Source organism: Cebus imitator, unplaced genomic scaffold, assembly GCF_001604975.1.
Source record: "Cebus imitator isolate Cc_AM_T3 unplaced genomic scaffold, Cebus_imitator-1.0 Scaffold155, whole genome shotgun sequence".
NCBI lineage: Eukaryota > Metazoa > Chordata > Mammalia > Primates > Cebidae > Cebus > Cebus imitator.
In genome coordinates, this window is record NW_016107470.1 from 2,884,494 (window position 1) to 2,907,951 (window position 23,458).

The 23,458-nt window shown below is 41.5% G+C and overlaps 1 protein-coding gene across 13 annotated transcripts in view; it reads right to left on the reverse strand.

The window, feature by feature from the left end:
* The window catches only part of TRPM3 (transient receptor potential cation channel subfamily M member 3), a 587,648-nt gene that overhangs the window by 87,410 nt on the left and 476,780 nt on the right, over positions 1 to 23,458 (reverse strand). For 8 of the 13 annotated variants that reach the window (XM_037743826.1, XM_017543457.2, XM_037743830.1 and 5 more), the window contains 7 exons: positions 19,694 to 19,744; positions 10,018 to 10,053; positions 9,724 to 9,864; positions 5,438 to 5,467; positions 4,245 to 4,534; positions 3,067 to 3,295; positions 218 to 385 (listed from right to left, as the gene is read on the reverse strand). In XM_037743826.1, the coding sequence (XP_037599754.1) occupies positions 218 to 385; positions 3,067 to 3,295; positions 4,245 to 4,534; positions 5,438 to 5,467; positions 9,724 to 9,864; positions 10,018 to 10,053; positions 19,694 to 19,744 (945 nt within the window). The remainder of the gene's footprint in view (positions 1 to 217; positions 386 to 3,066; positions 3,296 to 4,244; positions 4,535 to 5,437; positions 5,468 to 9,723; positions 9,865 to 10,017; positions 10,054 to 19,693; positions 19,745 to 23,458) is intronic. The other 5 variants (XM_037743827.1, XM_017543459.2, XM_017543456.2 and 2 more) reach the window with 1 other exon arrangement.

Consider the following 23,458-nt stretch of genomic DNA (forward strand, 5'->3'; position numbering starts at 1 on the left):
CAGGCTGGCTGCAGGATTTCACCTAAGGGTGGACCCTACAGTCATTTTATTTACACTTTTCTAATACCCTGGCCTCAGTACTGAAATGAAAGCACTCCATGGTAGAAGGCTGGGAACAGATGTCTGACCTAAGGAGTTACTGAATCTTAAGCATATTGGTGGGACAAGTGGACTAGGAATTCTGGCCACAGAGAATAACTGTGCAGTGTTTCCTTACTGTGAGCTCCATGTCCTCTTCATCTTTTTCCTTCGTGGGCTTCTCTGGTTCTTCTGCCTCCTTCTCTTGGAGCTGGATTTCCTGGGCCTGAGACATGTAGGGCATGTCGTCTTTGTTCTTGAACTCCAAGCTGAGAATTGAAGGAGGAAGTAGAATTCCCAGAATTACCTAAAGTAATAATAATGATAATAATAATAATCACATTTAAAGGATTAAGATTAGGGTGGTTGTTTAGAATCAGAGGGCCTGTGGTGTGGGGTATAAGAGTGTGAGAGAGTGTGTGTGTGTGTGTGTATATGTGCACACACAGTTATATGCTCTGTAGGGGCACTGAACATCTGAGTAACATATTAACATATTAATACTAAGAGGTTCATTTGGTCGCATCTAGGAAATATTTTGCACAATAGCTCAGTCTCATTTTCGGAGGAAAAAAGCATTTTGCCCAAATTTGTCTTACCCAATTAACACCCACTTTGTGTGTGGGTAACAGAGGAAAAAGAGACTCTATTTAAGGCAAAAGTGGGAAAGAATTCAGATTTACATTTAGCCATTAGACAGCCCTTGATTTTGACTGTGAAATCAATTCATACATCTGTCCATTGGCATTTTTTTTTGCTAATGTGTCAAGTGGAGTGGATTATATGTTATGTGGTTATCTATGTTAAACAAAAAAACAATGCTGTCCTAAGTTGACCTTGAGAGAATACATGTAGGAAAGCATTTAATTCATTGTAGGACATCTTCCTGGTATTTGCTACAATGCAGCCGGAACACACACACACACCCCTTACACAAACGCCCCAGGAGAAGCCAGCATTGTATTTCTCTCATGTATAAACATCACACGTAAATCTATGCAAGGACACTAAATACAGAAGCTTTTCTTCTGAGAGGGCGGTCTCATTCTTCAGAATGAACAAGTGCATTTCTGCATGATAATTCCCCAAGTCTTCTCTCACTTCTTCTCTCAATCCTAAAACAATTCTGGGGCACGACTTCTGAAGACGAACCTCCTTAAAGAAACTGCTCCAAGGTGAGGGGTTAAGATCCCCTGAAGGGTCAGTAAAAATGATCCTCCAGTAATAAGGCAAGGACAGCCCTTGCTTGAATGCCCACGGGGATGGCAGAAAAGCTCAGCGAAAATGACTATGAATTTATGATGCTGAATGCTGGGTGCCTGGCTGCCCTGGGAAGGCTCAGGTAGCATGCTGGCAGTCTTCAGGGGACATAACACCCTTTCCACAGAGCTGAGAGCCACCTTGGTTCCCTTCCAGAGGCCGGGCTTGGCGGTCACCAGCAGTGTGGCTATAGAGTGCCCATGACCCACATCAAGGAACCCTCCTGTGACTCTGGCCCAAGAGCCCACAGGAAGAGTGATATGGGGAAGGGGTGTTGGTCCAATAAAATAGTGGGTGTCAGAGGCAGGTGTGGGGTTGGGGAGGGGAGGAAATGGAGTCATATAGGTCAATGGTACAAAGTTGCAGATATGTAGGATGAGTATGTACCATACAGATGTAATGTACAAAATGAGGACTATAGCTGAAATACTGTACTATATACTGGAAATTTGCTACTAGAGTGCATTTTAGGTGTTCTTACACACACATGGAAGGGTAATGAGGTAAGATGATGGATATATTAATTTACTTGACTAGAGTAACAATTTCACTATGTATATCAAAACATCATGTTGTGGCTGGGCGCCAGTGGCTCATGCCTGTAATCCCAGCACTTTGGGAGGCCAAGGCAGGCAGATTACTTGAGGTCAGGAGTTCAAGACTAGCCTGACCATCATGGCAAAATGCTGTCTGTACTAAAAATACAAAAATTAGCTGGGCATGGTGGTGTGTGCCTGTAATCCCAGCTACTCAGGAGGCTGAGGCAGGAGAATCACTTGAACCAGGGAGGCGGAGGTTGCAGTGAGCCAAAATCATGCCACTGCACTCCAGCCTGGGTGACAGAGCAACACCCTGTCTCAACACCCCCCCCAAAACCTCAAAAAACCCATCATGTTGTATACCTTAAAACAAAAAACAAAAAAACTCCCCACATTATTTCAGTTTTCCATTTCCCATTTTTTTCTTTACCTTTTTTCAGTTTTGTATTTTCCTTGAAAAACACTGAAAAGAACATTAAAAAAGAAAATGCTACCCACCATTCTATTTCTCCTAAAAACAGTAACATCCCTTTCATAGCCTATTCAACATCAGAGGTGACCACTGCCGACAATTTACTATGTGTCCTTCCTGGTTTTTACAGGTTAATGTACACAGACATAACTATACTTAGACACATTAAGAATGGCGTCAGATTATACATACTGGCCTGTGGCTTTTCTTCATTTAAGAATAGATTAGGATTATCTAGCAGTACCTTTACATATAAATCTATTTCAGTTTTATTTTGGTTTAAAAAGATTTCTCAAGCACATCTGGTAAGAGCCAATGTCTCTATGACATGAAGCTGAGGAGGGCCAGTAGTTCAGGCACCCTCTGCAGAGACAGGTGGCCTAGGTGAGGACTCCTGGTACAGCTGGCTTTGCTTCTACAAATGGCATTCCCTGTAGTACCTGTGTGTGGCCATCACCTTTGAATCCTCTGAAAAATATTAATGTCCAGGCACCCTTTCTAGAGATGCCGATGCAGCAGGACCCAGGGAGAGGCCCCAGCCTCTACATGGAAAAAACAAAACCAAGCAACACTCTACAGGATTCTGATGCACAGTCAGGATTTAGAACCACCCTCCTGAGATAAGGAGATGCCCAATCCCACAGCAGATTTTGGCTGAGAACACTCTAACCCACCCTCCCGCCCTCAGAGCCAAGAGGGCCTTTTGGTTGCACTGACCTTGAGGCCTGAGTTCTTGCGCATGCGCAGCCGGCCCATCCACATGTCAGTGAGCAGCATCTGGCTGCACGTGTGAGCGATGAAGTCGCGGTGTTTGGCAGCCACCGCAAGCTGCAGGCACGTGGCGTTGCTCCAGTTCTTCAGCTCATACGTCAGCAGTTTCATGGCCAGCTGTTCATCCTGCTTGTAGGACTGGTCCAAGAGCTCCACAGCCAGCTGGCCGAAGTCTCTGAAAGACAGAATGGGTAGAAGAGTCTTTCAGGCCAGCTTAGAGACCTATAAGACAAAAGTAGGGACCCACTGGCCAACCAGAAAATGTGGCCACTGTGTGATGTAGTTGTTTCCTGTGGGGTCTAGTCTGTTTGTAAATTCATCCAGCCAACATCCATTAAGCATGTACCCTGTGCCAGATACCAGGTATAGAACTGAGGGTTGTAAGACAAACAAGATGTGATCTCCGTACTCAGGCCCTCAAATTCAAGGCATATAAGTGTAGGAGGTGGAGCAATCAATAAAGTGCAGTACGTCGTCTCCTTTTTTTTTTTGGACAGCATCTCTGTTTGTTTCCAAGGCTGGAGTGCAGTTTGTTTCCAAGAGATCCTCCGGGCTCAAGAGATCCTCCCACCTCAGCCTCCTGAGTAGCTAGGACTACAGGCGTGCACCACTACACCCAGCTAATTTTTACTTTTGTTTTTTTAGAGATGGGGTCTTGATATGTTGCCCAGGCTGGTCTCAAACTCCTGGGCTCAAATGATCCACCCACCTTGGCCTCCTAGAGCCCTGGGATTACAGGCATGTGCCACTGCATCAGGCAGTATGTCCTGTTAAATGTGTCAAACTTCAGTTCAAATTCCAGTCTTGCCACCACACATGTGTGATCTTGGACAGGTTACTTAAATCCTTTGAGCCCCATTTTTCCTAGCTGAAAGAAGTGCATAGTATGGGACCTACCTCATGAGGTAGTTGAGAGGATGAGATAAAGTGCTCTATGTTTCTGTATGTACCACCATCTGCGGAACTGTGCACAATAAAGGGTAATTGTTTGTGTCCATCCTGTGTGTGCGTCACTGGGGTGATACTGTCTTCCCTTAAAGTTCTGAGTAGCTCAGACCCTCCAGCCCTGGGAGCCCACGTTTCCTCCTCTTCTGCTGACCAGCCCATCTGCTGGACTAACCCACCTGGAATTGTGATTCAGCTCCTGGGAAATGTCGTCAACCATGTCGTTCTCAGAGGCCTCGTGAGCCATGGCTTTGCAGAGCTTACAGGCCACCAGGGCCTTGGCCATGGCCTCCTCGCCGTGCTGCCAGAAGAACAGGGCCATCTTCTGCCGCTTCATGAGGACAGCCCACACCATGAGCTCGTGGAAAGGGAAGGGGAAGTGGTTGATCTCAGGATCATCCAAGTCAATGTCCACCTCCTCTTCACGTTTCTTGGTTGTCTTTCTTCCTCGCCTCAAGGGAATATCATCCTGTAATTACAGGGAAACCACACTGGCTGCGTTAGAAACGAATCGGTTCATTTCACTAAGCAGCGATTGTGTATCTTCTCCCAGCTAGCTCTGGGATCAATACTGAAATGAACCAGGCCAGCTACTGCCCTAAAAGAACTCACAAGCTCTTCCACGCCTGATTTTAAAACAAGTGCTGACAAATGCATAAGCACAGTGCTGTGAGAACACGTATCACACTGTCATTTAAAGAATTATTTTTTAATGGGCCATTTTCTTTCTTTTTACTTCTGTCCATTTATTTCTTCAAAAGGTAGTGTTGTTTGTACCTGATGAACAGCATTATTACCCTTTTTGCTGAAAGGATAAGAACATCCTAGATTTTTATGTGCATATACGACAATAAGCACATGAACGAAAGATGACAAACGGATAATTTATCTCGAGTTTCCAAATACCTATTAGATGCATTTGTGAAGTAGTTCTGGCCTTTGGATCTGTCACCATTTGTAAACACTCATGAATAGATTTTGATTACTAGAATTTATATGCTTCCTTGTTTTCCAGATAGGTCAAATAGGATTTATTTTTTTGTTTGCAATGCTGATATAACCTCACGGTGGAATTTTCAAAGGTGCTGTGAGAAACCCTTGTGACACATTATATATACATATATATATATATACACACACACACACACACACACATATATAATATATACATACTATATACAGTATATGGTATATATTACACATTATATATACTATATATTTATAGTATATATATTTCATATATAGTATATATATTATGTATATATATATACACTATATATTTTATATATATACACTATAAATACAGCATATATATATAACATGTAATAAAGGGAATAAATCATTGACACTAATAATTTGAGCAAACACTTACCTCCATTCCCAGCAGTTTCAAGGCTTTGGGCTGTTAAAAAAAATGTTGTGAACAAAGATCAGTTAGATCTTTCTTTCATATAGGTAAGAAGAGTCCTATTATATGTATGTAGTTTAGTTTTTTGGGACAAGGTCTCACTTTGTCACCTGGGTTGAAGTGCAGAAGCATGATCATGACTCACTGCAGCCTCAACCTCCTGGGCTCAAGTGATTCTCCTACTTCAGTCCCCCAAGTAGCTGAGAGTCCAGGTGCATGTTGCCATGCTCAGCTAATTTTTAAAAATGTTTTATAGAGATGGGGTCTCACTATGTTGCCAGGCTGGTCTCAAGCTCTTAGGCTTAAGTGATCCTCCCACCTCAGCCTCCCAAAGTACTGGGATTATAGGCATGAGCCACCACACCCAGCCTCTAAGAGTCCTATTAGATTGTAAACTTGTAATATAAGAACACTATTGTAGCATATAGCATTTATTTATTTATTTATTTTGCTAAATAAAACACCACAACAAGAGCTGATTTATAGAAATTCCAAAAGATTTTTGGATTTGGTGATTTTAGTGAATCCACAGAAAATGAGGAAGTTGGCCAGGCATAATGAGATTGCCTGAAGATGGAGCCTGCAGGTTTATAATGTCTTTTGAGAACCAAGATTTATTTCATCTTCTATAACCATCTTGCTTGGCTGACACCTTCAGAACATCTAGTGCTTGAATGAGTACTTTGGTCTGAATGTTTGTGCCCCCCAGATTCATCTTTTGATATTCTAATTCCAAAGCTGATGGCATTAGGAGGGGGGCTTTCTGGGAGGAGATTAGATCAAGAGAAGAACCCTCAGGAATGGGACTAGTACCCTTATAAAAGAGGCTCAATGCAGCTCATTCACCCTTCTACTGTTAGAAGGTGTCACTATGAATGAGGAAGCGGGCTCTCACCAGACCCTAAATCTGCTGGTCCCTAGATCTTGGACTTCCTACCCTCTAGAACTGTGAGAAATGAATTTCCATTGTTATAAGATATCCGCTGATGATATTTTGTCATAGCAGCCTGAACAGACCAAGACAGATGAACAAGGAAACCTTCCATCAAACAGATCCAATCAAGTATTTCTCAAACCTGTGAAAAGCCTCTATTATCTGGAGACTTGGGATATTATTCAGAAATATATTAATATGTTAGATGCTTCATGCTGGCCATCTCCCTGTGCTGCTGCACAGCAAGGCAAGGGCGAGTGGGGCCAGAGGGCCAGTGCTGATGGTGGCAAAGGTGCTCAACAGCATGGAAAGTGTCAGCACACAGGAAGCATCACTGGCCATGCTGGGAATGTGCATAACAGGCACAGGCTGAGGAGACGGAGACGAAGGCAACTTAGGAGAACACAGACCCTGATCTATATGTAACAGGAAGTAATTACATCTTGGGGGCCAGGAAGACCAATTTTAAGCTTTTAAATATTTCAGAATGGTTGGGTGCCATCTTGAAAATTATCTGAGTAAGTGGTAAGGGTATAGCACTTACAGCTCCTCCAAATTGTATTTGACTATTCACGTTAGAACAGCTCAGACTGAATCTCAATCTCTCTCTCTCTCTCTCCCCCCCGACACACCCCTTTTGGCTTCTAAAATGACCACTAGACTAACATCTATTACATTTTTTTTCTTATTTATACTTGTTGGTGTTTTTAAAATTTGTTATATATTTTTTCATTTTCAAACAAATCCCTGTTGTTAAATTTTAGGTGTTTTCAAAGTTCTTGACTAGTTCCACAAAATACTTTCAGAATCAGAAGAAAGCTTTGTTAAATATAAAAATCATGGCTAGGCACAGTGGCTCATCCCTATAATCCCAGCAGTTTGGGAGGCTAAATGAGCAGATCACCGGAGGTCAGCAGTTCAAGACCAGCCTGGCCAACACGGCAAAACCCCGTCTCTACTAAAAAGTACAAAAATTAGCCGAGTGTGGTGGCACATGCCTGTAATCCCAGCTACTCAGGAGGCTGAGGCAGAAGAATCGCTTGAATCTGAGAGGCGGAGGCTGTAGTGAGCTGAGATCACACCACTGCACTCCCACCTGGGCTACAGGGTGAGGCTCCATCATAAATAAATAATAAAATAAAATAATGCCCACTACCAGCTAGAACAGCAGTTCTCAGAATGTGGCCTATGGCCCTGAAATATTTTGAGAGGTGTGTGTCAAAGGTATTTTCATAATAGTACTAAGATGTAACTGGGTTTGCACCATCTTGACATCTGTACTGATGGTGCACAAGCAGTGGTGAGTAAAACTGGTGGGTGCCTTGAGAAGAACAAAGGCAGTGGTACCCACCTTTACCACATGTCTTTAGACTGCAGTGTTACCCATCTGCAGAAAGCAAATGCAACAGTTTTACTTAAGAATGGCGGCTGGGTGCAGTGGCTCACGCCTGTAATTCCAGCACTCTGGGAGGCCGAGGTGGGAGGATCACGAAGTCAAGAGATCGAGACCATCTTGGCCAACATGCTGAAACCCCGTCACTACTAAAAATACAAAAATTAGCTGGATGTGGTGGCGCGTGCCTGTAGTCCCAGCTACTTGGGAGGCTGAGGCAGGAGAATTGCTTGAACCTGGGAGATGGAGGTTGCAATGAGCTGAGATCCCACCACTGCACTCTAGCCTGGTGCCTGTTGACAGAGCAAGACTCTGTCTCAAAAAAAAAAAATGGCCTTGAGGCCTAAAAAATGCTTAACTTTATTAAATCTCTACCCCTGATTAGCTGTCTTTTTCCTATTCTGTGGAATGAAATGGGAAGTATGCCCCCAAAACACTTCTGCTCTGCGCTGAACTATGCTGGGTTGTCCTGAGGAAAAGCACTTATGTGACTGTTTGGATTGAATTACAGCTACATTTTTTTCATGAAATATAATTTTTACTTGATGGACTGACTGGCAGATGGACGAAGGTTATGGAGACTTGGAACTTGGGGAGACGTGTTTGGAATGACCAACGTGAAGCTGTTATTTCAAGGAAAACAACTCGCAGTGTTTGTTGCCAATGACAAAATTCAAACTTTAAAGAAAAAAATTAGGCTTTTGGAAAACTTCTATGTACTCTTCCCACACCCTACCATGACTTTGACAACTTTTCAGTACTGAAAGACATTTCCCATGCGATAGAGGTAATACTAATGAAATTGTAAAACAAAATTTGTATAATAAAATGTGTCAGTATTTGGAAGATCTGTGTGCCTTAACAAACCAATAACTTTCCATTACCAATATGATGTTACAAGATCTATTCAAAGTACAAGATAGACATTAGATTTTATTTGGTTTTAGTTAACCCCCGTGAGGGCAGGGGCTACTCACAGGCACTATAATAGCATACTACAGCCTCGAACTCCTGGGCTCAAGCTATTCTGCCTCAGCCCCCTTAGCAGCTGGGATCATGCCTGTCTAGACCAGTGGATTTCAATGTAACAGAATATGAAAAGTTCACTTAGATGGTTTTAGATATCACCTTGCAACTCATTTTTAAGAACGCGCTACTTATTAAATTTTGGTGTAGTATCAAAAAAGAATATCTACAATTACATGTAAAGATGGTTAAAATACTCCTTCCTTTGTCTGATATATTTGCCATATTTGTCATATATTTTTGTGGGGTCAGGTTTTCTTCATATACTTTAAACAGAACATCCTGCAATAGACTGAATACACTGTGGAAATCTAGCTGGACTTACAAAAATTTCCAATAGATAAAAAAAAAATACTCCTATTATGAATGTATTCTTTGTTTTTGAGAATATATTTATTTTTGTAAACATGTTCTTTATGTTAACATATAATGGGATTCCTATGTTTAACTTAAAATGAATTAACAAATATTTTTAGAGTCTCCATTTAAATTTCTAACATGGTAAATAAATACCAACAGGTAGAATTCCCAAAGATAAAAGCTCTTAGAGGTTCTCAACAATTTTTAAAGGTATAAAGACCCAAAACCTCGAAAACTGCTGAGTTTAATAATCTCGATGAGATTAATTTGAATTTCATTACTATTCTTTGATTGTTTAGGCTCAGTCTCAGCACAATTTTCTGATTTGAATTCGACCTAATGAAAAACAAACAAAAACATTTCCCCACATATATATATTTAATTACAAAATGTTATTTAATAGATTTGACAGAAAAAGAAGAGGAGGGGCAGTTATCTCTTTCTCAACTGGTCTCCTTGGAGACAAAGAAGCCACAACCCAAATCCCATATGCCCTAGTCCTCCCGGGAGGGACCCCGAATTTGCAGCCAGCCTTACCCTCTTGGGGCCGAAGAGGTTATGGTAGAGGGTCCGGAAGCGCTTGCGCGTGTAGTTGCAGCGATAAGCCCCGCCCATCAGGTACTCGATCACCAGGCCTATGTCAATCAGGCTGATTCTGTAGTCTGGGGGCAGGTTCCCCTATCAGGGTAGAAGGAAACAGACAAACAGACAAATCCAAAAGACAACGTGGTTTACTAGGGATTCTAGTTCAAGTGTTCTGTAACTAGAGTAAAAATAATAATGAAACAACAAACATATTGAATATATTATTATGCTGGTTAATTAATTCACCTTAAAATAGATCCAACCGAAACCTGGATACTCTCGCTTGGAAAGAAGACATAAGTTAAATAAGAAGATGCAGTAATCGTCGGCAATAATAGAAAATCAAAATATTTATTCAAGTCTTCAGCTGGGGAGAAAAAAACACCAGTGTAGAAGAAAGAAACACAAGGCTACACACGGCAAATGTTATCACTCCCAGCCACTAGGAACTAGGTTTCCCCCGATGTTCCCCGAGCCCCCACTTCTACCCCTGACCCAGTCTTGTTACCACTCTCTTGATAATCATTTGGAATCTACCACCCACTAAAGGAAGACTCCTTTCAGAAGATGAGTGTCATTACCAGGGCTGCCATCACCTAGGATTTTAGGGCTCAGGTCCTTTAATACAAAATCTCTATCCATAATTTTTAAAAAGTTGACACCTTCTTCATAAAAGCAGTATTTAGGGAGGGGATTTTGGGTGTCAGGATGAGGTTGCATATAAACATCCCTTGCATCTAAAGAGAAGGGGGACAGAAATAGGAGAAGGCATTTTATCAATGGAGTATTTATTTTTCTAGAACTAAGGAGACTTTTTCATTTTTTTCTTTCAAAGAGTAACATTTCTGAAAGATCTAGAGTTATGGGGTCTTTTTTAGCTATTTACCATCTATAGATGCAAAACAGTAATGATTTTCTTATTTACTCATTACTGCTTTCTACTTCTAAAGTTTAGGGTCTAAAGAAAATTTTTGCTCTGTTCGGTCAAGGGAGAGTTAGTTTCATTTGTAAGAAATTCTGAGTGCATAGTGAATTCCAAAGGGTATGATTAATCCACTCTCACTGCCTGGTGTAACTCCTTCTTGTGGGAGAGCGCTCTATACCGTGAATGGCTGGATGTCACACTGCGTAGGAAGCCTCTTGCCCATAGATCTATTTTGGACAGACACGAGGGGCTCCATGTGCTTTTGTCCTTAATGGAGGACCCACCCAGGATGCTGTGTGAGACTTCTGACACTTCACAGAAGACATTCATTATGTATAGTGGTGGTTTTCCAACTTTGGTGGCATCAAAATGCCCTGGGGAACTTGGTGACGTTACAAATGCCTGGACTTTGTCTCACCTACTTCAATGTATCTGGGCCTCTGTGTCCTTTGCTAGCTCCTCAGGTGATTCTGATGCATACCCACGTGTGTCAAACCACCTGTCTACTCCATAAAGTTCTGGTGGTAGTGGTAGATTATGAAGCAGAACTGGGAAATTCATAGTGTAAAAAGCTAATTGCTGTCAGTCAGAAATTAATTTTTTTTTTTCCTAACATGAGGGTGGGTTTTCAGTTGTCCTTATTCAGCTTTTCTATGGGCAACTATATCCATTCGAAGGTTTTGGGATTCAGAATTAGAGGTATCCCACTGCATCCTAACATTAAACCTGTAGCTTTATATTTTTCTTGTTAGATTTATCTCTACATCCTCAGAGCCTCTTATAATATGCCTGGCATATGGTGGGCAGAGTGTTTCTGTTGAAAGTGTAAACCAGTAGAACAGTGAAATTAACTGATGTGGTTGGGATCAAGTCTGGGTTTGGGTTTTTTAGCATTATGTTCTCGGTGACAAAACTAGCCACAATCTGTTAGTCATCCCTGTTGGGTATAGCTCTAGTTCACTGTGGAAATCTGCCTTGAAATACAGGTAAGGCTGTATCTGGAATTCAGTGGCTATCCTTAATGGGGTGAGAACAAAAGATAGCAATTGAAGCACCAGCCTCTAGCATATAAGACTGCATTGCCCATTGCTTTTTTTTTTTTTTTTTTTGAGATGAAGTTTTGCTCTTGTTGCCAAAGCTGGAGTGCAAAGGTGTAATCTTGGCTCACTGCAACTTCCGCCTCCCGGGTTCAAGTGATTCTCTCGCCTCAGCCTCCTGAGTAGCTGGAACTACAGGTGCATGCCACCATGCCCAGCTAATTTTTGTATTTTTAGTAAAGATGGGATTTTGCCATGTTAGCCAGGCTGGTCTCAAACTCCTGACCTCAGGTGATCCTCCCACCTTGGCCTCCCAAAGTGCTGGGATTACAGGTAGGAGCCACCTTGCCAGGCTCAATGATGCTTTTCAGACTTCCTTGCTGTTCCCAGAATTAGCCCCCACCCCAGCCCAATGCGTCCTATCTCTCCCTTGGCTTGGGGTACATGGAAGGCTTGGACATCTAACTGGAGGCAGCTAGGGAAGGTTGGACTGTGTGAAAGGCGTCATATATGAGGTGGAACATTTTGAGACACAGACACCGTCCATCCTTGACCTTGGCCCTCCACAGTCTAATCTGGCATCCATTTGATGAGCTGAATAATCCCTTCACAAAAATGACCTCTACCTTCCTCGGAATTTCAAAATCCCCTTTGTTTGAAGATTATCCATCTAACTGAATCAGCAGGCTAAGCTATCCTCAGGCTAAGAAAGACCAATTGTCTGACTTCTTTATGCAAGGCATGGCCAAAAAAAACCAACAACAGTTAAAAAGGGAGCTCAGAAAATTTTAAGATAGTAACTTTTCATGTATTACCCTTCCCATAAAAATTAAACTGAGTTTAAACGTGGTACTAATGCAACTTTTCTCCATTATTTTGGCGCAGGCTAACAAGGCCCCAGTTTCTGTATCCTCTGGCTCTCTTGGAATGTTAGGCGAGGCTGCTATTTCAAGAGTAGAAGAGTCTCAGACTGGAACAGCCTGGGTGAGCCTCATTCACAGACACAGGGCTCCTACAGGGATGGCCTCCAGAGGATGGCCACCCATCGTGTCATTTTCCTTGACAGGGTAAGGAGGAAGCACACCAGCTTCCAGTCAGCTGCCCTAGGCTTCTGTCTGTCCTTCTGCCAGCAGCCACTTTCCCCCAGGCTCTCAGACTTCCATCTAGAGAAAGGGGCTTGAACTCCATGGCCTTTATGGTCTGCAATATTCAAAGGCCAGGTTTCAGAAAAATCCTCAAAAGATGTATTGCGATGCTATAAAAAGACAATCAGTGCACATCTATAAATTTGTGCCTAGTTTTAATCTTGTAGGAATTTAAAAAATTTAAAACGTGGGCCTGACGCAGTGGCTCATACCTGTACCTAGCGCTTTGAGAGGCTGAGGCTGGCAGATTGCCTGAGCTCAGGAGTTTGAGACCAGCCTGGGCAACATGGTGAAACCCCATCTCAACTAAAATACAAAAAATTAGCTGGGCGTGGTTGCGTGCGTCTGTAATCCCGGCTATTAGAAAGCTGATGCAGAAGAATTGCTTGAACCCAGGAGGTGGTGGTTGTAGTGAGCCGAGTTCGTCCAACTGCACTCCATCCTGGGTGACAGAGCAAAACTCTGTCACAAAAAAAAAAAAAAAAAAAAAAAAAGAAATTTAAAATGTGGGCAATACTGCGTGCTCTTGTTGTCCATGCTGCAGTGCAATGGTGCAATCTTGGGTCACTTGTATTTTGAGAAACTTAGGTGTGAGCATCAGTTAGAATTCTAAAAACAAGACACCAGTATTGTCTGAAGACCAATACCGAAAGGGAATATTTATGCTTTTGATGTGTCTTTAAGAGTGGGAGTGGTCAGGATGGTGATAATAGTAAAATTCAAAATCAATAAAAATTTAAGGGACAAATAGAACATTTTTAGAAAATGACTATATACATAAAGGACTTTTAGGGGCATATACTGCCAAGGAGGTACTGGGATCTTCTCATATAAAGCTTGATTCTTTCAGAATGATTTATGTGTGGTCGGCCCTGGAGAAAGGATTCCATGACCATCGAGGTTCCTGCATTCTGTTTGACCACAAGGGGGTGATATTCACCTAACCGAAGACAAGGAGAATTCCTCGCTCTGCAACATTTTCCTGCCTTTTTTTTTTTTGAGCTGGAGTTTTGCTCTCGTCGCCGAGGCTGGAGTGCAATGACGCAACCTTGGGTCACTGTAACTTAGGCCGTGATTCTCCTGCTTCAGCCTCCCAAGTAGCTGGGATTACAGGCATGTGCCATCATGACTGGCTAATTTTGTTGTATTTTTAGGAGAGATGGGGTTTCACCATGTTAGCCAGGCTGGTCTGGAACTCCTGACCTCAGGTGATACCCTGTATCAGCCTCCCATAGTGTTGGGATTACAGGCCATCTTCTGTTTTGTATATACCATAAGGCCATATAAACAAATCAAGAGTGGATGAAGGATTGGGGGCTAAGAAGTGAGTCAGATGCTCTCCTGGAAGTGATATCTGGAGGAGTCAACATTTACTTTAACAAATAATGTGTTTGAATTCAGCCTGAAAGGCTGGATTGCAGCTATTTCTTCATAGAGATTTTAGGAAGCCAAGAAGTTAGGGAATTACTTTTACTAGGAAGAGTGGAAACCTTCTGGGGAAGAAGAAATAGATTTTATAACATGGATTAAAATTGGGTACAATTTAGGCCTCTTGAAATAAGTGTCCTGCATGAACTCTGAGGGGGATGGGAGCCTAAGTGCATGACACAGTGCTGGGCCGATGGCCATGACCGTTGGGACCTGCAGATGTTGCAGATGATGCATTTGCATTGCTTCTCTCGGACAGGTATTGCTGGGCAGAGGGGAACTTACGGATACTCAGAGAGCAGTCTGCAATATGACCCCATGGAGGAAACAGCCCTGGGTGGGGCCATGGCCCTGACCCCATGTGGCCCTGGCCAGATCACTTTCCCTCTCTGTACCTCAGTTTGTGCTATGAAAATAGGTGGCTTGGATACAGCAACTTTTAAGGTCCTGTCTATTTCTAAAAATCCAACTGTATGACCACTGCTTGGCCGGCTGCTCTTATTTCTTTTGGCCCACTGGCCAAAGACTCTGTTCAGAGCTTCCAAGGTTGATATAGCTTCTAATGATCCCCTGGAGTTTGATTAGTGGAACCAGAGGCTTGGAGACAAGGGATGGTAAAAGGATAGATGGGACTGAGGTGGGGCTCAGTACATCCAGCTCCTCTGGAAAAAGCAGAGAAGGTGAGCAGTACCTCACATGCCAACAGGGAATGTCCAAACACCTTCTGGAGGAGTCTTCCTTTGCTTGGGTCCTTTTCAAATTAGAAGTCAAAAAGGATAGCGGAGGAACAATCATTCTGCCTGCTGTTTCTGTTCTAGCACTTCCCCCTCCCACTTCAGTAAGGACTTTGGTAATGGGTAAAACCCAAACTATTATTTCCCATTTCATGCCTTAACAATGGGAGCCCATGTGATTCAAATAATTTGCTAGACAGGCTTGTGTCTATCGGCAGATGTTCCTTATGTACAATTTGACAACTTGAAAATGTCGTCTTCCTTTTTCATGCTATCAACTACTAACCTAATCTAAGGTTTAATTCATGCCAGACATAAGAAAACCTTTTAATTAAAATAACAGTTTAAATTCACTTATTAGATCTGTTCTTCAAAATGAATGGTGTTTTTCAGATGTCAGCTCATGGTATCACTATCAGATCTCAACTGTTCAGGAAATTATTTTCCTTTGAAACTCTTAACAAGGCCTCAAAACAAGATAGTTTCCTCCTGACATACATAAGGTATAAAATGATTGCTGGTTGTCAGCTTACCAAGGGAGTGTGAAGAAAAGACTACCCTGGAACGACTTGTATAAGAAAAGTAGGCTGTAGTTGGTGTGAGTAAACACCAGGGAGGGGCTTCATCTGGTGAAAGCTCAGGGGATGAGAGGACATCACCCCGATGTGCAGCCCGTTAACATGGTAATATCTCGGGCAACCAATCCTCTGAAATATAATAATGCTTTTGCAAATTTGCATGCATTTAGCAGATGGGATTATGCAAATGCCCTTTCCTTACCCAAAGTGTGTCTGAATTTTTTTTTGCATTCTTCAAAGCTCTGGGTCTTAATTCCCATGTAAATGAACTTTAAATTATCATAATTTCACCACTACTTCTATATAATACCCAAATAGCATCCTCCTTTGGGGGGGAAGGATAGTATAGGTAATTTGAAGTATTAGCACATTTAAGAAAGGGAAAAAACTGCTTTAAAACATACAGAGCCACAAACTGAGCAGACAGCTACTAAAATGGCAGGTTATATTCCACAGATAAGCAGACAGACTTGGGCCACTCTGGTTTAATATGAGAGCATTGGTACATTCAATGGATTTATGCATGAAAATAGTTCAGAGAACTGGGTTGGTTTAAAACAATTTAAATTTCTGATTAATGCTGAAGAGCCACTCTTTTTACCTCATTGCTCCTAGATTGTTCTCTTGATATAAATAATTTGAGATTTCAAAACCAGCTTGGGAACAATTCCCCACATTAAGTTCCATTGGTCTCAAAGCAGAGGTGAACTGAAGATGTCATGCTGACGGACTTATGATGGTTTGATAATTCCTCAATGCATTCATTTGGTTCTTAAGAGTTAGTTACATATAATTTGATGGATGTATTATCAAACACTATGCTTATTGTCTAGGACTGTGTTCCTAATTCATGAATAGTGTTTTGGTACCAGAGTTCATAACTTATTCATTACTTCTTGTCCAGATTAAATATACATGCACACATATATTTTCCCCCTATAATTGTAAAGAAGAAAGCACATGTTAATTATTATTATGTTCCTTAATTTTGAAAATTGCTTTAAGTTCCCAAGATTTTCTTAGGATTTTTAACTCTAGTTTTGTAGCCTTTGATTATCCTATTGGCCTAAATTGCTGCAAGTCACTTGAAACCATGTGAAACCACCTGAGAAAGTTGTGTACCAATGTTAATTTCTCCCTTATTCACTTCTTCTCCAAGCACAAAACAAACAAAAACCTTCATTTTCAGCTCCCTTAATCCATATAATATAAAATGTAGGCACTTCGACTCCTGTGACTACCACTGTTCATCTTTCTTTTTTTTTTCTTTCTTATTTTCTGAATCTCACACTGTTCATCTTTCTTGCTCTCCCAGAGTCGGATACTCACCTTGGACACGGAAATAATGGATTCTGCATTTCCTGCTCCTACTTATTCCCAAGGGAAGAAATTAAAAATTGGCTTTCTGTTTTTTCTTGTCTTATTGGCAGTCTCTTTTTCCAGGTAAAAGGATAAATTATTTCTAGACCAGTTCAATACTATTTTTGGTCATTTGTTATTATTTTTTCCAGTTACTAAATTTCTAAGTAAATGGTAAATGCATGCTTATATAATGATTTTCTTGCTCTAAATATTTGGGTCATACTTAAAAGGGGGAAAAAAAACTGCTTTTAATGCTTCTTCCTCCCAAATTCTTGCCATCCTGTTCTTTCATTTTTTGAGGTGCCTCTTTAGCTGAGAAGCTACCCCGCAAAAAAACCCCACCTTGGAGATAATTTACATGACTTCTAATAATACAAGTGACATAAGGAAATGCAAAAGGCAACTTGAGGGATTTCAGAAAAAGCAGAGTCCTATGGGGAAAAGAAAGTAATGAGAAGGATTTTGATCATTTATACTCAGTGAAATCTAACTGCAAAAATCCCTCTGAAAACTAGACATTATTGCTGGAAGACTGGGTCACTGAATGGGATGAGTGCCATTTTTTTTGAAAAGGGTTGGGTTGGCGATGACTGGGATTGAGGGACAAAGGCATAGCTGTCTGTTTAGAAAGACTCACAATTCCTTCAGGGATGGAGATTAACTTCAAGTGAAGGAGCGAACACCCCAATTCATTATTTTAGAAAAACTCAAAACATTTGCTTGAACATGAGCAACAACTATCTCGCTGAATACACATTGAATGTGTCTACTTCTAATCTTTTGAGTTTAGTTTTCAGGCAATTTTAGGCCAGGATGAGTAAGACAAAACTGGAAGCTTCAAAGTAAAGAGAAATGGGTTTGTTGAAGGCAGATCTACTGCTATGGCCTGGAATGTGTAAACCAGTGAAGGATCCGATCTTACGAAAGTGGCTGTTGAATTGTGAGTACAGAGTGCACAGCATCTTTCCCCCTTGTTCTGAAAGAACTACAGGCTTCAGCCACTGGAGCAGATGAAAAATCCTTCATTAAAGTGATGTAGAGATGGGAGGAAAGTTTGCAAGGGTCAAAGAAGGAGATTTTGCTTTTGTGTGTTATTTTTATATCCTTTACTCATTCTTAGCAAAGGTCCAGCAGGTGAATAGGAACATTCATTATAAGTAGCCCCAGGGCCTTTGCTTGGCCTTTCAAAGGAAAGGGAAAAAAATTAGTTACAGAACGCCTAAGGGCAATTCTAGCCACTTCCTGTGAGATGAAGGAATCAGACCGTATTTTTGACTTCACTTTGTGGCTTTCTCTGAATATGTCCTGTGGACTTTGGTGAAGAATTGTTACCAAGTGGTGATAGTGGGCATATGTGTTTATGTGTGTATGGGCACGTATGTGTGGGGTGGGGGCAGTGCCACCTTCTGTTTTATCTTTTGGAATTAAAACGTCAGTTTCTGGGATGGATTTAAGTGTTCAGAGCTCAAGCTACCTCTGAAAAAGATAATATGGGGCAAAAGAACAAGCACTTGGCTAGGAGTAGACAGAATCTCCCTATATCTCATTCTTCTTGTCTTTAAATGGGAACAAAACCATATAATAACAAAAAAATAATAATTCTTTTTTTCGAGATGAAGTCTCACTCTGTTGCCCAGGCCGGAGTGCAGTGGTGTGATCTTGGCTCACTGCAGCCTCTGCCTCCCAGGTTTAAGCAATTCTCCTGCCTCAGCCTCACAAGTAGCAGGGATTACAGGTACATGCTACAAGGCCTGGCTAATTTTTTTATTTTTAGTAGAGACACGGTTTCACCATGTTGACCAGGCTGGTCTCCAACTCCTGACCTCAGGTGATCTACCCACCTAGGCCTCCCAAAGTGCTGGGATTATAGGCATGAACCACTGTGCCCAGCCTATACGAATAAAATAATAATTCTGTTTCATAGAATTTTTGTAAAGATTAAATGAGTTAAGATGCACTGAAAGTGTGCAGCATTGCTGTGTACTTAGTCATCACTAGCTCATGATTATTATTATTTTACCATTATTAGTCAAAGGAACTAAGCTTTAAAATTAGCTCTTCACTAACTACCAACCGCCATTACAGTTCTCATCTCCTTTTAGTTCAGCTTCCTCATCTATAAAATGAAAATAATTCTACCTGATCCATACCTACCAATTTTTTCCCCCATCCAATGAGATGACAAATATGAAAAAATATTCTGGAAAAACCAGAATGTTTGAAGAATGGAATACATATTTATGATTTAGTCCCTGTTTTTAGAAAATTTGGAACTATGCTTACTTACTACACTCTGTGTAATGCTAGATGTGTCATTGTATCAGGAGCTGGTGAGTGAAGATGTACTCTTGTGGTCAGTCAGGGAGCAGGAAACCAGCTCCTCAAACAGTGAGGGGCATACGGAAAAATACAGGTAATGGCATAAATCCACTTGGCACGCGGAAAGCTGAGAGTTCCCCTACTCAAAAGCATTACGTCCAAAGAAAGCATCTAAAAGCACGGCGATTGGAGATAACACCACAGCTGCATCATGAGCAAAAGCACAGGGTTAAAACACACACACACACACGCACACACACACGCACAGTTCTGAAATGAGGGGCGCCTGACAGAGACAGGAATATTCTGGCAGCTCATGCAAAACGGAGGCACTCTCTAATCACAGGAAGCGGTCAAGACAGGGCCTCCGACCTGTAGTCGAGAGGGTTCTTACCTTTTTCACATCCCTGACCAAGTGGTACAATGTATTTGAGGGCCCATGTCTCTGAAAACAATAAAGAAGAATCAAACAGTTTTGCTAGTCAAGGGCTCTGGCTGGCAAGGCAAGAAGGATCTGGAAGGAAAGGCTCTGATTGGTGGAGGGCAGTTCGTTAAGATGGACCTTGTTCTAGTTGCTCAGTGTACCTGTCTTTTCTTTCTTTTAAATTGTCCCCATTTGGAGATGAAAAGCTTTGTCAGTGGTTTTGTTTTATTTTTTAATCGAGACAGGGTCTTCTGTTGCCTAGGATAGAGTGCAATGGCATAATCACAGCTCACTGCAGCCTCGAACTCCTGGGCTCAAGTGATCCTCTTACCTTAGCCTCCTGAGTAGCTGGGACTACAGATACACAACATCATGCCTGGCTAATGTTTTTATTTAAAATTTTTGTCTTAGAGATGGGTTCTCACTATGTTGCCCACACTGGTCTTGAATTTCTGGCCTCAAGCAATCCTCCTACCTCAGCCTCCCAAAGTGCTGAGATTACAGGCAAAAGCCACCCCAAGGCCATAGCTGTTTCTTCTAAACAAACATGTTGGCAGATTTTGAATTGTGTTTCCTGAAGAAAACGTATTTGAGGTTCTAGGTTCCAACTTTTTAAGGGAGGTTGTCAACTCTGTTGACAAAATACGATAGAAGAAACTAGTTTTGCAGCCGGGGGCCACGATGTGGGTGGGAGAACAAAGGGACCTATTGACTGCATTGGAAATACATTTGGGCACTTTGCCATTGCAACTTGTTTAGTGCCCATCATGAATGAGCACTTGTCTAAGAAGGGGGTTGGCCCCTCTTCTGTAAAAGGCCTGAGAGTAAATACTGTAGACTTTGTGGACCACAATGCTGCTGTTGTAATGTGCAAGTAGCCATAGATCCCATGTAACAAATGAGCTTGGTTATGATTCAAGGAAATTTTAATTATGGGCACAGAAAGTCAAATTTCATATTATTTTAATGTGTCATAGAAAGGCATTTTTCTTTGGTTTCAACCATTAAAAAAAAAAAAAAAAAAAAAAAAAAACTTAGCTTGCAGCCTATACAGAGATAGGCAGCAGGCTGAATTTGGGTGACAATTTGCTGTAATTTGATTTAAAGAAAGAGCCACACATTGTTTGGGAAAAAAAGTTTTGTAGAAAAGATGGATGTTTGCTTGAGGTAAATATAAAGTGAAATAAGTTGCTGTTCTATTGTCTTTTAGGAATAGGAATGTTAGATAAAATCCAAGAAGCCCAATTAAATTTGATTTTCAGATAAATAATGTACAATTTTAATGTCCCATGTAATCTTTGAGATATAACAAAATTGTTTGTTGTTAATCTGAAATTCACATTTAACTGGGCATCCTGTATTTTATTTTCTAAATCTGGTGAGATGATTAAATAATCTAAAATAGTTACGGCAATTTTTTTGTTGTTGTTGTTTTGGGACAGTCTCACTCTGTCACCCAGGCTGGAGTGCGGTGGTGTGATCTCAGCACACTGTAACCTCCACCTTCAGAGTTCAAGCAATTCTCTTGTCTTAGCCTCCAGAGTAGCTGGGATTATAGGCGTGTACCACCATGCCCAGCTAAATTTTGTGTTTTAGTAGAGATGGGGGTTTCATCATGTTGGCCAGGCCGGTCTCAAACTCCTGACCTCATGTGATCCATCCACCTTGGCCTCCCAAAGTGCTGGGATTACAGGCGTGAGCCACTGTGCCCGGCCAATGGCAAATTCTTAAGCACTGTTGCAACCATTCAGGTATTGAGACAGGTCTATGAACTGCTGCAACGACCCGTCCATTCACGTGGACATGCCTTTCAGAGCTCTTTTTCCACGGAGGGGAGGCTGGATTGTGCAGTGATTCAACCTACAGACTCTGGAGTCAGCGTGCCTGGCTCCCTACCTCTGCTGCTTACTGGCTCTGAACATGGGCAGGCTACTTAAGGGCGACTCAGTTTTATCATTGTTAAAATGGAGATCACAGTATCACTTTATCTGATGGGGTTGTTGTGAGGATTAAATGATATCATGTTTATAAAGCCATTAAAAACTGTGCTTGGTGCCAATCAGTGTCGGCCATTATTATTACAGAGGCCATTTACTGTTCCATAATCCGCAACAAAGTATTCCAGGAAACCACCGCCAACAGACTGAAGTGATCAAACGTACTGGCCTTTCTCAGTCTAGAATTTTCCAACTTTCTTTTCTCCCCAATCGTTGGAATAAATTACTCCACTCCCTTGATTCTCTAATGGATAGGCCATTCAACTCTTGTCTTTATTTTTAAATTGAAACCCATTATTCTTACTGAAAGTCTCAGTATGCTGAACCGAGAGAAGTCTGTGGCTAAACAGAAACCCAGGGCCATTCTGCTAACCTGTTTCTACTTTTTGTAGCTGGTGCCAGGGTGGTACCGCCTAACAGCTAGTACTGGCCGGGCACAGGAAGTAAGCTCCATCCTGCTTGCCCTCTGTGTGGCGGGACAGAGACACTATGAAAATGAGGGGTAGAATAATCTCAGAGACAGAAGCTTGGGTTCAACACTTACTGGCTTCTTTCTTAGGAGCCCTGTGACTGAATTCACCTTGGCCTCTGATATGGTTTGGATATTTGTGTCCTCTCCAAAATTCATGCTGACTTAATTTCTAAGGCACTAGTATTAAGAAGTGGGGCCTTAAATGCGTATACCTATGTAATAAACCTGCATGTTTTGCACATGTATCCCAGAACTTAAAGTATAATAATAATTAAAAAAAAAAAAAACTGTGGCCTTTAGGAGGTGATTAGGTGATGAGGGCTCCTCCTTTACGAGGGGGACTAAGGCCATTGTAAGAGAAGCTTCATNCGGGGATCAGGGCTAGGGGAGGGATAGCATTAGGAGAAATACCTAATGAAGATGACGGGTTGATGGGGTGCAGCCAACCACCATGCACATGTATACCTATGTAATAAACCTGCATGTTTTGCACATGTATCCCAGAACTTAAAGTATAATAATAATTAAAAAAAAAAAAAACTGTGGCCTTTAGGAGGTGATTAGGTGATGAGGGCTCCTCCTTTACGAGGGGGACTAAGGCCATTGTAAGAGAAGCTTCATACAACATTCAGCCCTTCTGCTGTCCGTCTCTTCTGCCTTGTGAGGACACAGCATATGACCCTATGAAGAATGCAAAAACAAGGTGCCATCGTGGAAGCAAAAGGCAGCCTTCTCCAGACACCAAACTTGATCTTAGACTTTCCAGCCTCCAGAACCCAGAGAAATAAATTTCTGTTGTTTATAAATCACTGAGTCTCAGGCATCTTGTTATAGTAGTACAGATGGACTGAGACAGCCTCATTCTCCTCATTTGTTAAATGGGAAAATATCTTCTCTTTAAACTTCACTGGATTTTAGTGAAATGCATCAGCTTAGAGCCAATGCACTTAACTCGTGTGAATCCTCTCAATAACTTCATAAATAGTAGTTTTACCTATGATTACTCCTTGGTATCCCTAGTAAGTTAACAAATCACTATTAAACTTAAAAAAAATGTTGAAGTAACTCCAGAAAAAGTATTTTACCTTTTATGCCACTTTATAGCTGAACTATGAAGAATGAACTTCACAGCTCAGAGGAAAATAAAATAGTGCAGGACACTTAATTGGCCTTTTTTGATGCTTAGAGTTAAATCAATCCTCCTTTGATAATTGCTTCTAACACCCTCTGGGTTTACAGAACAAACTGTGTTCTCATTTCCAGAGC